Here is a 12,638-nt window from a genome sequence, read left to right as displayed (position 1 = left end):
CTCATTTAAAAATTCAATAATAATAATAATAAGAAGAAGAATAAGAATGCTTTTGAATATGTTTTTCTAAATCAAACCAGTAACTGGCTAGAGTCCCCCAAAGTTTTTACAGAGGTTTCATACTCTGTTCTCTGAAATGAAGTAATTTATTTATCTATCATATATTTTTAACATACTCATGTCCAATTATTTATTGAACATCTACTGTTGAAGATTTTGAAGACTAAATATACTCCTGGCCTTCCCTGTTTGTGCAAAGCAGGTGGTTGATGCTTTCAATATCTAGTTATTGCCTAAACTCTGAAATTTATTCATTATAACAATAAATTTTTAACCTCAAAGTCTTGTAGGACAGTAAGTGTAATAAAAAACAATAGAAATTATATTCCTAATTTCTACTAGTTGACAGTTTAAAAGGCCTTACAGAATGGCTTAGGAACATAATCATAATTTAAATAGCTTTTAATATAATATTTTATTAATTCTTTGAGAATTACATGCAATATATTTTGATCATAATCAACTCCCACTCCTCCCCTTAACTCCTACCAGATTTACACCCCTACCCTTTTCAACTCTTTTTTGTTTCTCCCTAAATATAACCCAAGTCCAATCTGTGCTGCCCATATACTCCTGGTGTGGGGCCATCCACTCAAAAATGTCAGCCTACTGGAGGCCATACCATTAAAGAAAAATGTTTTTTCCCTTTCCCAGCTGTCAATAGCTCTTCAGGTAGGGATGAGGACCTATGAATCCCTCCCCACTCCTTGCTGGAATATTGACTGATCTTGTGAGGATGTCATGCGGGGTTGCACAGATGTGCAGATGTTGTAAAGGGATACACAGCTGTGCAGATGTCATGCAGAAATGCACAGTTGTGCGGATGTCATGCAGGGATGTACAGCTGTCTGGATGTCTTGCGGGGATCCACAGGTGTGCAGATGTTGTGAAGGGATGCACAGCTGTGTGGATGTCATTCAGGGATGAACACCTGTGCAGATGTCATGAGGAAATGCACATTTGTGCAGATGTCATACAGGGATGTACAGCTGTGTGGATGTCATGCGGGGATGCACAGGTGAATAGATGTTTTGAAGGGATGCACAGCTGTGCAGATGTCATGCGGGGATGCACAGATGTGTGGATGTCATGCAGGGATGCACAGATGTGCAGATATCATGTGGGGATGCACAGATGTGTGGATGTCATGCAGGGATGCACAGTTGTGTGGATGTCATGCAGGGATGCACAGTTGTGTGGATGTCATGAAGGGATGCACAGATTGTGGATGTCGTGCAGGAATGCACAAGTGTTAGTTCATGAAAGCAGTGGTCCTGGTATATCTGTATGATGCTGTTTTCCCCCAGTCTTTCCAGACATCTGGCTCCTTTGATCTTTCTGTCTTTCTCTTTTACATTAGTCCCTGAACTTCAGAGAGGGGGTGATATAGAAGTCGCATTTGTGTTGTTTTGGGGGTCTCCAGGATACCTCTGACCAATAACATGGGTGGAGGTACCCTGTATCTGGCACTGAGTTTTTTATTTGGCAAATTATAATTCCTGGGAGGAGCATTATTACCCTGCATAGGGTAAATACAATTAAACTCTTTTATATAAAAATATGAATAGTATCTTTATAAAAGAGAAACTCTTAAGTAATGGCCAGTCAAATCAAGCAATTTTTAAAAATCTCCTTTTAAATTGTGAGATTTATTCTCTTAACAGATGCAAACTGTAACTTTTGTTTGTTTGACTCATCCCTGGGTGGTTTGGTTTTCAGGCAGGAAGCCTCCATGCCACACACAACTCCACTTAGCTTGTTTTTGTTGAGGTTGGAGGTTAATCTTCATCCCTTGTTCAGTGTGCTTTAGTTGTAGAGGTGACTGTGCTTCCTCCTCAATATGCTTCTTTACTAGAAGGAATGGTATCCATAGCAACAGAGGGAGTGTCCAGTGGGTACTTCCCATGCACCAGACTCTTGTGCCATGTGTTCAACTCCCTTAAGTCTCTAAACAGCTCTATGGCACTGCTTATCATTCTCTCTCTCTCTCTCTCTCTCTCTCTCTCTCTCTCTCTCTCTCTCTCTCTCTCTCTCTCTCTCTCTCTTTCTCCTTCCTTCCTTTTGTTCTTTCTTCATTTCTTTTTTTTTTGGGGGGGGGTGGTTCTAGACATGGTTTCTCTGTTTAAAAGTTCTGGAATTCTCTGTGTAGTCCAGTCTGGCCTCAAGCTCACAGAGATCCATTTGCCTCTACCTCCCACGTTCTGGGATTAAAAGTATGCACCACCGCTGTCTGGAAATTTCTTTTCAACTTATTGTGTGTGTGTGTGTGTGTGTGTGTGTGTGTGTGTGTGTGTGTAACTGTGTGTTTGCCTATGTGCCATAGCATACATGTGGAGGTCAGAGGACTCCGTTCAGGATTTAGTTTTCTCTTTCTCCCATGTGTCTTCCTGGGAGCATACTGAGTTGTCAGCCTTGGTAGCAAGCATGTTTACACACTAACATCATTTCCGTTTGATAGATGAAGGAAATGAGAATTAGCAACCTCAAGCTGCTGGCCTGTACTCATAGAGCTAATTAGTGTTGGAGTGAGAATTTTACTCTGGAACTTAGTGAGTTTACTCATTTTGTCAAGTCTAAGTCCATAACCAGGGGAAGAAGCTCCATACAGGTGTCAGGTGACTACAGAATCTCACCATATCGCTCGTTCGGCAGGTATTGTCTTTCAGTGCTTTCTCTGCACATGTCTCTATGATGCAGAGACCCTGGTCAGACAACAGTTTTCTGTGAGTGACAGTCTCATGATGCTTCCATACAAAGGGAGAAATAAGTTAGATGAATAACCTCAATACTAATGAGTTACTATTCCCCGTTGAGATGTGCAGTTCAATAGAGTTAGCAGGGACTTGAGAGCTTTCTATGATTGATTCTGACTGAGGTGTGAGGCTAAAATCTTGATGAAGTAGAAACTTTAGTTATTATCTAAGGGGTAAAGAAGAGTCCAATATTTGAGATAAAATTGTAGATGGCATTGCAAAGTCCTGATGCAGGAGGGAACCTGGTATGTTCAGAAACCAAAAAAGAGACAGTGTGGTGGGATGCCATGGTGGGAGGAAGTGGCATGTGTGCATGTGTGCGTGTGTGTGTGTGTGTGTGTGTGTGTGTGTGAGAGAGAGAGAGAGAGAGAGAGAGAGAGAGAGAGAGAGAGAGAGAGAGAGAGAGAGAGCTACTCATAGCCTGACTTTAATCACAGTTTGGGCTTGAGGCAGGGGCTGGGAAGGTACCCCATACCCCATACCTGGCCCTGGGAGTTTGGCCTGGGAGAGAATTAACAGAATGGATTTACAATTTATAAAGTCCCCTCTGCTGTCAGTATGGAACACAAACTAACAGGCATGTAAGCTTAAAGCGATAGTCAAAGTTAGAATTTGATTTCAGGTCAGACAGACTCAGTACAAGGCCTAGTGACTTATTTTATTCTTTTTGATGTAATATACCCAAGGAAAATAGTGCAGATCTCAGAAGAAAGCGGTCAGGGTTAAATGAAGGAGCAATAGTAGGAAGCAGCCATCCCCACTTGGAAGGAGGACGGCCAGGCCTAGGGAAGATTGTTTACTATAATTATGTTTTATCTGGATATTTTAGAGCAAGAGCTGGGGTTGGAGGCAGAAAGGAGGAGAAGAACTGAAGGGAGCAGTCTCGAGACGAGACAAACGCCAGGAGTCATGAGGAGGCTGGGTCTCGGGATGACCTGGCTGAAGGGACACAGCCCAGCAGTTAGGTGGGGTCTGGCATTATTGCTTCCAGTCCAGTGCCCTTGCTAAGACAAGGAATCACCTTTACACCCGCCCTTCATATGCTGAGGGCCTAGGCCAGGCTGTCCTTCAGCTTGGTAAGCAGAATCCAGTTTGTATGTGACATCATCAGTTAAAAACCTTGTTTGTCATGTGGTATAGAAACTACATTAGCAATGAGGAAAAAAAACCCCTCAATTTCACAATTAAAGAATAAAAATTCTTATGATGTTATTAGTGTGGATGAATTTCAAATCCTATTGGCCCATGTGGAATCAGAGATAATAGCCCAGAAGTGCTGCTATCAACTGAGATGAAGTGTTGAGAGCTGAGGAGGGGGGGTGGGGGGGGAATGTTGCAGAGGAGGGGAGGGGTGGGGCCATGAGGTTTGAATGCTAATGTTCTCAAGTGTGAGCTGTGTATAGCTTTAAAAGGTGGGACCAGATAGAAACTGGTCTTAAACAGTCTCTGTTATGTTTTTAAAAACACTTTCCTGTGATTTGTACATGAATGTTTGACATTACTGGATCAATACAGTTCATTATTCTACTTAAAATCGTTCTTGACTTAGCCACTGTGGTAGGTGCTGGAATGGGGGCACAAACAAGCAAAGGAACCCCAAACCACAGAGGTTTATAAAGATTCTACTTTCGTGTTACCTTCTTCTTCTTCTTCTTCTTCTTCTTCTTCTTCTTCTTCTTCTTCTTCTTCTTCTTCTTCTTCTTCTTCTTCTTCTTCTTCTTCTTCTTCTTCCTCTTCTTCTTCTTCTGAAATGTGCTATTTACTTAACATTTTAGTAAAGATTTTAGTAAAAAAAAATGTGTATAAAGACAGGCTTTGCAGTATAGTCTGTGATCCTGGCTCTTCAGAGGCTACAGCAGAGGGATTGAAAGTGCAGTGTGAGTTCAAGACCAGCACCAGCAACTTAGCAAGTGAGAGTAAAGGAAAAGCTGGGGACAGAGGGTGACAGTGGAGCAGTGGGTAACCAGCATCCTAGCCCCGTCCCCAGAGCCACGGGCAGCAAGCAACACTTGAAGCGCTTTTGTAATTAATGAACTGTTTTAAAAAGAAAAGACACAGTGGGAAGTTTGAGGTTGGTCCACCATCCTTCAGACTCTACGCCTCACGTTAAATTCTGGGTACTTAAAGGCAGATTCTGTGTATAACACAAAGTTGGTAATTGGCTGGTGTGCCTTTCTATGGGCCAGTCCGAGCAAGCGCATCTGGTTCTGATTTCATGTGGAATGCAGTTGATATTTGTTATCGGTGATGCCCCTAATGACACGGTCACTCTTGTGTGTTCCAGGGCCGGCTTGATTCTCTTACAGAAGTGGATGACTCAGGGCAGCTAACTATCAAGTGTTCTCAGAATTACTTGTCTCTGGACTGTGGTATCACTGCGTTTGAACTGTCTGACTACAGTCCAAGTGAGGATCTGCTTGGTGGCCTGGGTGACATGACCTCTAGCCAGGCCAAAACAAAACCTTTTGACTCTTGGAGCTACAGCGAGATGGAAAAGGAATTCCCGGAACTTATCCGAAGTGTTGGGTTGCTTACCGTGGCCGCTGACCCTGTCCCTTCCAGCTGTGAGGCAGCCAGGGAGGACGCACCTCAACAGCCTCTTTCAGAAGAGAATAAAGGTGAGCAGGAGGAACACAGTGCTTCAACATCTGAAGAGCGGCCGGGCTCAACGTCAGGGTTGCCGTCCTTAGGAGACACGCGGACAAACGAGGTGGGCCACCCTTCCGAGACCGCAAAGCAAGACCCCAGTTCCTCCCCACAGCTGGGTGCAAAGAAAACCCAGCCTGTTTCTTGTGAAATTATGACTCCCAAGAGATCCATCCGCGATTGCTTTAATTATAATGAGGACTCTCCCACACAGCCCACGCGACCCAAAAGAGGGCTTTTCCTCAAAGAAACTCACGTGAGTGAGCGGAAAGGCAGCGACGGCAACAGGCAGCTGGTTGACCTGAATCCAGAGTTGAGCAGAAGCACCCCTTCCCTGGTGGACCCCCCTGACAGGTCCAAGCTCTGCTTAATATTACAGTCTTCCTACCCCAGCAGCCCTTCGGCTGCCAGCCAGTCCTATGAATGTTTGCACAAGGTGGGGATTGGCAATCTTGAAAACATAGTCAGAAGTCATATTAAAGAAATTTCTTCCAGTTTGGGAAGGCTTACTGACTGCCATAAAGAGAAATCTCGACTGAAAAAACCACACAAGACCTTGGCAGAGGTGCCTCTGTGCCGAACCCCTAAAGGAGGAACTGATTCGGGAACGCAAGCCCAAACCACCAGAAGCTCAGCAGTGCCAAGCATGGTGCCTCCTGGGGCTCCCAAAGACACAGTGAGACCAGAAACGGATTCTGCGTCAACATCCTCCTTTGAGCTGCCCCATCAGAGAAACTGGAGTCGGCTCTTGCCAACGCAGTCGGAGGTCTCCAGCTCACCGCCTCGCAGTCATAGCAGTGAGTCCTCTGTTGGGTCCGACAGCAGCAGAGCGCCAGCTCCTCTTCTTTCAGAGAGTGAAAGCCAAAACGATGGCTCCCCTGCTCCAAGTCACATCACCCAGAACAGTCAGGAGGAGGAGGCCTGGTATGGCTCTGATGAATACCTAGCGCTACCGTCCCACCTGAAACAGACAGAGGTGCTGGCCCTGAAGCTGGAATCTCTCACCAAGCTTTTGCCTCCGAAACCCAGAGAGACTGTTCAGAACATCGACGACTGGGAACTGTCCGAAATGAACTCTGACTCAGAAATCTATCCAACATACCATAGCAGGAGAAAACACACAAGGCTAGGCAGGGTGTCCCCAAGCTCATCCAGTGACATAGCTTCTTCTCTCGGGGAGAGCATTGAGTCCGGGCCCCTGAGTGACATTCTTTCTGATGAGGACTTATGCATGCCCCTCTACTGCATGAAAAAATACACGGATGAGAAATCAGAGAGGCCTTTGTCCTCTGAGAAGAACGAGAGTCATTCTGCTACAAAATCAGCTTTAATTCGGAAGCTCATGCAAGATATTCAACACCAAGACAACTATGAAGCCATATGGGAAAGAATAGAGGTAAGCTTAGCTTTGCTAGTGATTTCTTGCCTGAATTTCAGAAATAATGCTGGAGAGACATTCACTTCCTCCTTACTGCATTCTCAAATACGGTAACAATTTTTTCTTCATCAAAGAAAGACAAGGAAAAGATACACGACCCCCACATTTAGGCAGTTTGTCTATCCCGAGGGTCTTGTCAGTATAGTCACTGCCTGCTGCAGAATTCTCTTGGTACTGCTCAAATTGAACGGGGTTCCTGATAAACCGTGGACTGATGCCATTGGTCAAAGACAGCTTCTAACAGTCACTGTGCACACAGGGGCTCTGGATGAAGTGTCACAGTTACCTTCGGCACTTTTAAATCTCTTTTCTCAGCCCTAGAACGGCTCACATGTCTCTAGTACCTCCTATTGGAAAGACCAAACATGTCCAACTTACTGGTTTGTCTCTCCTCCTGTTCCTTTTGGGGACTTCTGGGTTATTTCTAAGCCATTTCTCACATGTACTACCCAGGGAATCTGGGAAAAGAAATTTAACTTGGGGTAAATCTCTATTTTTGGAAGGAATTATCGTATGTGGTAGAACCTTTGAAGACAGTCATCAAACTCCATAAGTTACAATTTTATTCTTTAAGACGCATCTAGTCCAAAAGGGTTTGCTTTCTCTAGAACTCTGTTGGAAGCAGATCCAGTTAAGTTGATTGTTATTTATTTTTTTTAATTGACGTATAAATGTCCATACCTTGGAAAATTTGTTCAGCACTTTATCATGGGTAAAAATCTTTCAGGTGCACTTCCAATCCCATGTCAGCCATTATTATGCAAAGAGGGAAGATCACCTGTGATTATTCCTCTTTATGTGGATGGAAACATTTCTGCTGAGCCTATGTTTGCTCTCCACGCTAAACTGGTTGGGTTGACAGACATAGCAACCCATGAATGCCTTTGCTAGGAAAGCTAAGTTGCAAGTCTGTGTCTTGGTTCTTAGTTGCTTTTACTGCTGCAGCATTAGAGAGGCTGGAATATCTCCTACAGGGAAATCAGTAGTAGAGGAGAACCAGTGTCAGAGCCATCTGGATTTAGAAGAGCATGTCACTGTAGCCCTGGGTCCACTAGGACACTTTCCTCATTCTTTGATGTATGTTCATTGTTGAACATTATTCAGGGACCACTATAAGGCTAGGCACTGTTAAATGGCACACATGGACAGGATGACTTATAGAAAGAAAACTAAGTTCATAAAATAAGATCAGCCTAAATATAGACTAGTAATGTTTCAAACAGTTGTTACCTCAAGTGTTGATGTGTCCAATCTTCCTCACAATCTTAACATTAATTACAAGTGGGGTTAACTAATTGGGATAATATAGACAAGGAGAGTTGGACTAAGAGACACCAGGCTGTCTTCTCTGGAGCCCACACTACTGTCTATGAGTTCTTATGCCCCTCCTGTATTGTAAGAGAGGTTATCCATATTCTTGCATGGAAATGCTGTACACAGTAGGTGGAGATGATATGGCATCTCTGGAAATTCTCGTGAAGTCCTAACCCTTGTGTCGAGCATCGAATGGCACACAGGACTTAGACCTGTAGAAGTCTAGGAAGCATACACTAAGCTGCAGGGGTCAGAATGGGGATGAACTTGACCATGGAGATGCATAGAGCCTTTTTAGCTGGAAAGTCTATGGTCAGAAGGTGGAAGTTTCCACACCTAGAGTAGACCTTATGCTGCAAGGCTCTGAAGAAGGTCACAAAACCATTAGGAGGAAACGAGAGTAGCAATGCCGTCCACGTAGCTAGTGTCTTAACCTCTTACACTGTGTTTGATCTACGCTATGCTATGTGCCTTACATGTCTTGTCCTCCTTATAGCCTAGAGGGTAAGAATGACTTCAGATGAAGAAGTTAGCATAGAAAAGCATAGTAGAGAAACCCACTCTGGCTTTTAGACATAAGCAAAGAAAACCAGCCTACAATTCACAATCTCAGAGAACCTAGATAACAATGAGGACCCTAAAAGAGACAAACATGGATCCAATCTACACGGGAAGTAGAAAAAGGCAAGATTTCCTGAGTAAATTGGGAGCATGGGGACTATGGGGGAGGGGAGAAGGGGAGAGGAGAAGGGATGGGAGCAGAGAAAAATAAAATAAATTAAATAAACAAGAAAAAGAAACCCACTCCACTTCTTAGGACTTGAATGCAGAACAGTGTACATACCACGTGCCTTCTGGAAGATTTGATTGGCAGTAAGAGAAACTAAGGCACTCTTGGTGGTGATCAGCATGCCATCAATTTTAGGGGCCTCAGTGATGCAGAGAAGGAAAGGGATCCTGTCAAAAAGAAGTGAATGCTATCTAGCAAACTGATCCTAGGCCTTGCTCAACCAGCACAGCTTCTGGGGCTACTTTCATTGTCACCCTTTAGCCTTCCACCTTGTTTTCTCTGAGTCTCACAAAGCAGCAAGCAGAAGACCTGTTAACGGCCCATTTACAGAGGGAACCTAGCAGACTGGGCTCCGACTTTAACCTGCATTTGGCACCTCGCATCTCAGATGGCTTTGCGTCTTTACGCTGGTTTTATTGATAGGAAAATTTGCTTTGTAGCGTACTTTTGCTCTTTTGAAACCCAGTCTTGTTGGCTTATTTTTGAGACTGTAATTTAATTACAAGTCTCCTTTTCTGTCCCTCCATCCAAACTCTCCCATACACCCCTTCCCACTCTCCATCAATTCCTGGCCTCTTTTTTTCATTGATTGTTGTTGATACCAGGTTCACTCGGTTGCCTGTAGTTCTGTGTGTAAGGTTTAGGCCTCATGGCCTTTTCCCTGTTCATTTTAACCCAGTTTTTAATAGGCAGAGTATTTACATGGTTGAAGAACATAGACACTAAAAATTACCCAGCATATCTATATCTCCCTCCTATCCCTATACCCAGTCTTGGGTTCTGCCCTGCCCTGGGCCAATTGTTATCTACGGGCTTAGGTCCTTCAAGAAATTCTTGTTCGAATGGAAGTGAGAACAGACATTTTTGTTAAGGAATACTTTACAAACCGGGGATCAAGTTGCACCCTTTCCTTCTTCACACAGCGAAGCTCCTTTCTGTTTGTTAGTATTTCCTGGCCCTCAAAGGAAGCTTGAGGGGATTTTTCTCAACTCCCCATGATTTACTGAGAGCCTATGGGGTAGGTAAGTTGGTTGAGAGTTTCAGGTTTGAGGGTCCGCCGCTCTGTGAGCTTTCAACATAAAATTAAAACGCAAAAATTAAATCAAGCCACTGAAGTGGCTTTTTTTCTGATAATGCGTGCCAGAGAATAAAAATGACGAAGAGACATTAGGGAAGAGAGTGGCTAAAGCAGATGGACTTTAACATAGGTTAAAAATTAACCAAATGCAACGTCTAGATCTATATGGTATAACTAACATTAGGGTGCAAGCTCTGGCCTGAAGGGCGATTCCAGCCCAGCCCAGGCCTGTTTATTCTTACTGCTGTTGGTTTGCTTTATTTTGTTCCTTTTCTTCTTTGAAGTGCTGAGCAATCAAACCTAGGACCTCATACACACTAGGCCAGTGATCAACTGCCCAGTTATTCCTAGCCTGTTTGTAAAGTCATGCTTTATGGGAACACAGTTATGCTTTTGGTTTTTTGTTTTTTGTTTTTTTTTTTGTTTGTTTTTTTGGTTTGTGGATGCTTTTGCTCTGCAATGATAGACTTGAGGAGTCATGGCAGAAAACATATAGCCTGTAAAGAAGGAAGCATTTCCTGTCTAGTCCTTTGTGGGGCAAAGTTCCTAGCCTCTGCTCTTGACTGAGGAGAAAGACAGGAAGCCATTTCTGAGTCACATGTATTATATGTCCGTTTCTGCAGTAGAGCCTTTCCTTTCATTTATACAATGACCCTGTGGAACATCTGTCCCATCTTACAGATGATGATTCTGAGGATCAAATGTAAATGATGGGCCTAAGGTCACATGACTGCTACCTGTACGGGCCTAAGGTTGTGTGGCTGCTAACTGTAAGGGTTGGAATCCAGTTGAGAGGCTAGATAAAGGGACTTTGTTTTATCGGTGAGATAAAGTGAAATGCCAAGAATTTCAGACAGTAATCATACATATAGATTAGAAATCTATTTATTAGATCCACAGAAGCACTCCTGGGTTCATAAATGGGCAGTGGATGCTTTGCATAATGACCGCGTGGGAAACAACCACTTGTCTAGCAGGGGCTGGGGGAGATGAGATTCTTGGATCTACTGTAACAGCTGAGTGATTCCCAGAAGAGCAGCCCTGGGTGGCGTCACAGTGAAGATGTCCTGATAAGCATTCTCTGCTGTTGTCCAAGGTCCAAGGTCCGCTTCTCACACCCCGGGGCTCTGGATAGCGCTGACCTGGAGAACGCGCCTTTCAGTTGGACGTCTACACATCTTAGATAGGTCCTTTTCTCCACACAGACACAAATGTCTTCAAACCCCAGATTATGGCATCTCGGCTATAGTTAAATGGCTCAGCTGTTGTTCTGTCTTGTTTGGGAAGGCATCGATAAAGCAGTTTTAAGAACTTTGCTTGCCAGCTGGGGATGTCATTGCTCGTAAATTATTTTGGATTCAGTGCAGCAAATACCAGTTCAGTGCTTGCTCTTTGCCACTGGGCTGCATGAAATTGTCACCCAGTCTGCACAAAGGCAGCTGTCATTGCGCTCCGAGATGGAACTGGGAAGCGGAGGGTTGAGCATCTTGTGAATATCAGAGAGTGGATTTGGATGGCGCTGGCCTTAACACTGATTTTCCCACAGTAAAATGGGCACAGACAGACCCATCCATTCGAACTTCATTTTGGGTATGTGCTGGCACATCCACAACACCCCGACGGTGGCCTTCATAGAGTAGCCATTTTGTTGTCTTTCCTTTCTGGTTTCCCTTTGTTGTGGCTATGCAAACCACACAACGGAAGTTGCCGTTCTAACCATTTGAGGTATGCAGTTCAGTAGTGTTAGGTGAAACAGCTCTTGAGAGCATTTTCCTCTTGCTAATCTGAAACTCTGTGCAGAGGTTCTCAGCCCTGCTAATGCTGTGGTCCTTTAAGATGGTTCCTCATGCTGTGCTGATGCCCAAACATACATTATTTTTGTTGCTACTTCATAACTATAATTTCTCTATTGTATTCATCACAATTGATATGTTTCCCTATGGTCTTAGAAAATCCCTGAGAAAGGGTTGTTCAGTGCCAAACAGGTCATGAGCCACAGATTGAGAATAACTGCTCATATCCTTACCTCTCTTCCTTCTTCCTTCTGGGCCCTTTCCTCCCATTTTAAGTACTCTGGCAACATCATCTACGTGGAATGGTGCAGTCTCTCTCTCTCTCTCTCTCTCTCTCTCTCTCTCTCTTGCTCTCACTCTCTCTCTGTAGATGACTTATTTCACTTAGCACAAGTCTGAGTTTTGTTCTTATTATCCACCCATATAAGAGTTTGAAACACAGTTGCATTTCTTATTCTTATTTCTTATTGCATTTCTTATTATATATTATTATTATATATGTATATATATATCACTGCATTGCATCTTGCTATGAAGACGTACCACACACACACACACACACATACACACACACACACGTGTGTGTAACAACTTACCAGATGTTACACATATGGATTTTGCCTCTGCCTTGAATTAGCATCTTTCATTGTCTTTGTGACCAGACACCCGACAAAGCAGCTTAAGGAAGGGGGATTTGTTTGGGTGCACAATCCATGATGGCAGGGAAGGCATGGCAACAGGCAGCTTCATGTCAGGGGCTCATGTG

The 12,638-nt window shown here is 43.8% G+C and overlaps 1 protein-coding gene across 2 annotated transcripts in view; it reads left to right on the top strand.

Annotated features, from left to right (window-relative positions):
- The window catches only part of Akap6 (A-kinase anchoring protein 6), a 410,870-nt gene that overhangs the window by 172,744 nt on the left and 225,488 nt on the right, over window positions 1–12,638 (top strand). For both annotated transcript variants that reach the window (XM_038336827.1, XM_042055440.1), the window contains one exon: window positions 5,098–6,855. In XM_038336827.1, the coding sequence (XP_038192755.1) occupies window positions 5,098–6,855 (1,758 nt within the window). The remainder of the gene's footprint in view (window positions 1–5,097; window positions 6,856–12,638) is intronic.

The sequence above is a fragment of the Arvicola amphibius genome, chromosome 7 (assembly GCF_903992535.2).
Source record: "Arvicola amphibius chromosome 7, mArvAmp1.2, whole genome shotgun sequence".
NCBI classification, from domain to species: domain Eukaryota; kingdom Metazoa; phylum Chordata; class Mammalia; order Rodentia; family Cricetidae; genus Arvicola; species Arvicola amphibius.
This window is presented reverse-complemented; position numbering and strand designations above follow the sequence as displayed.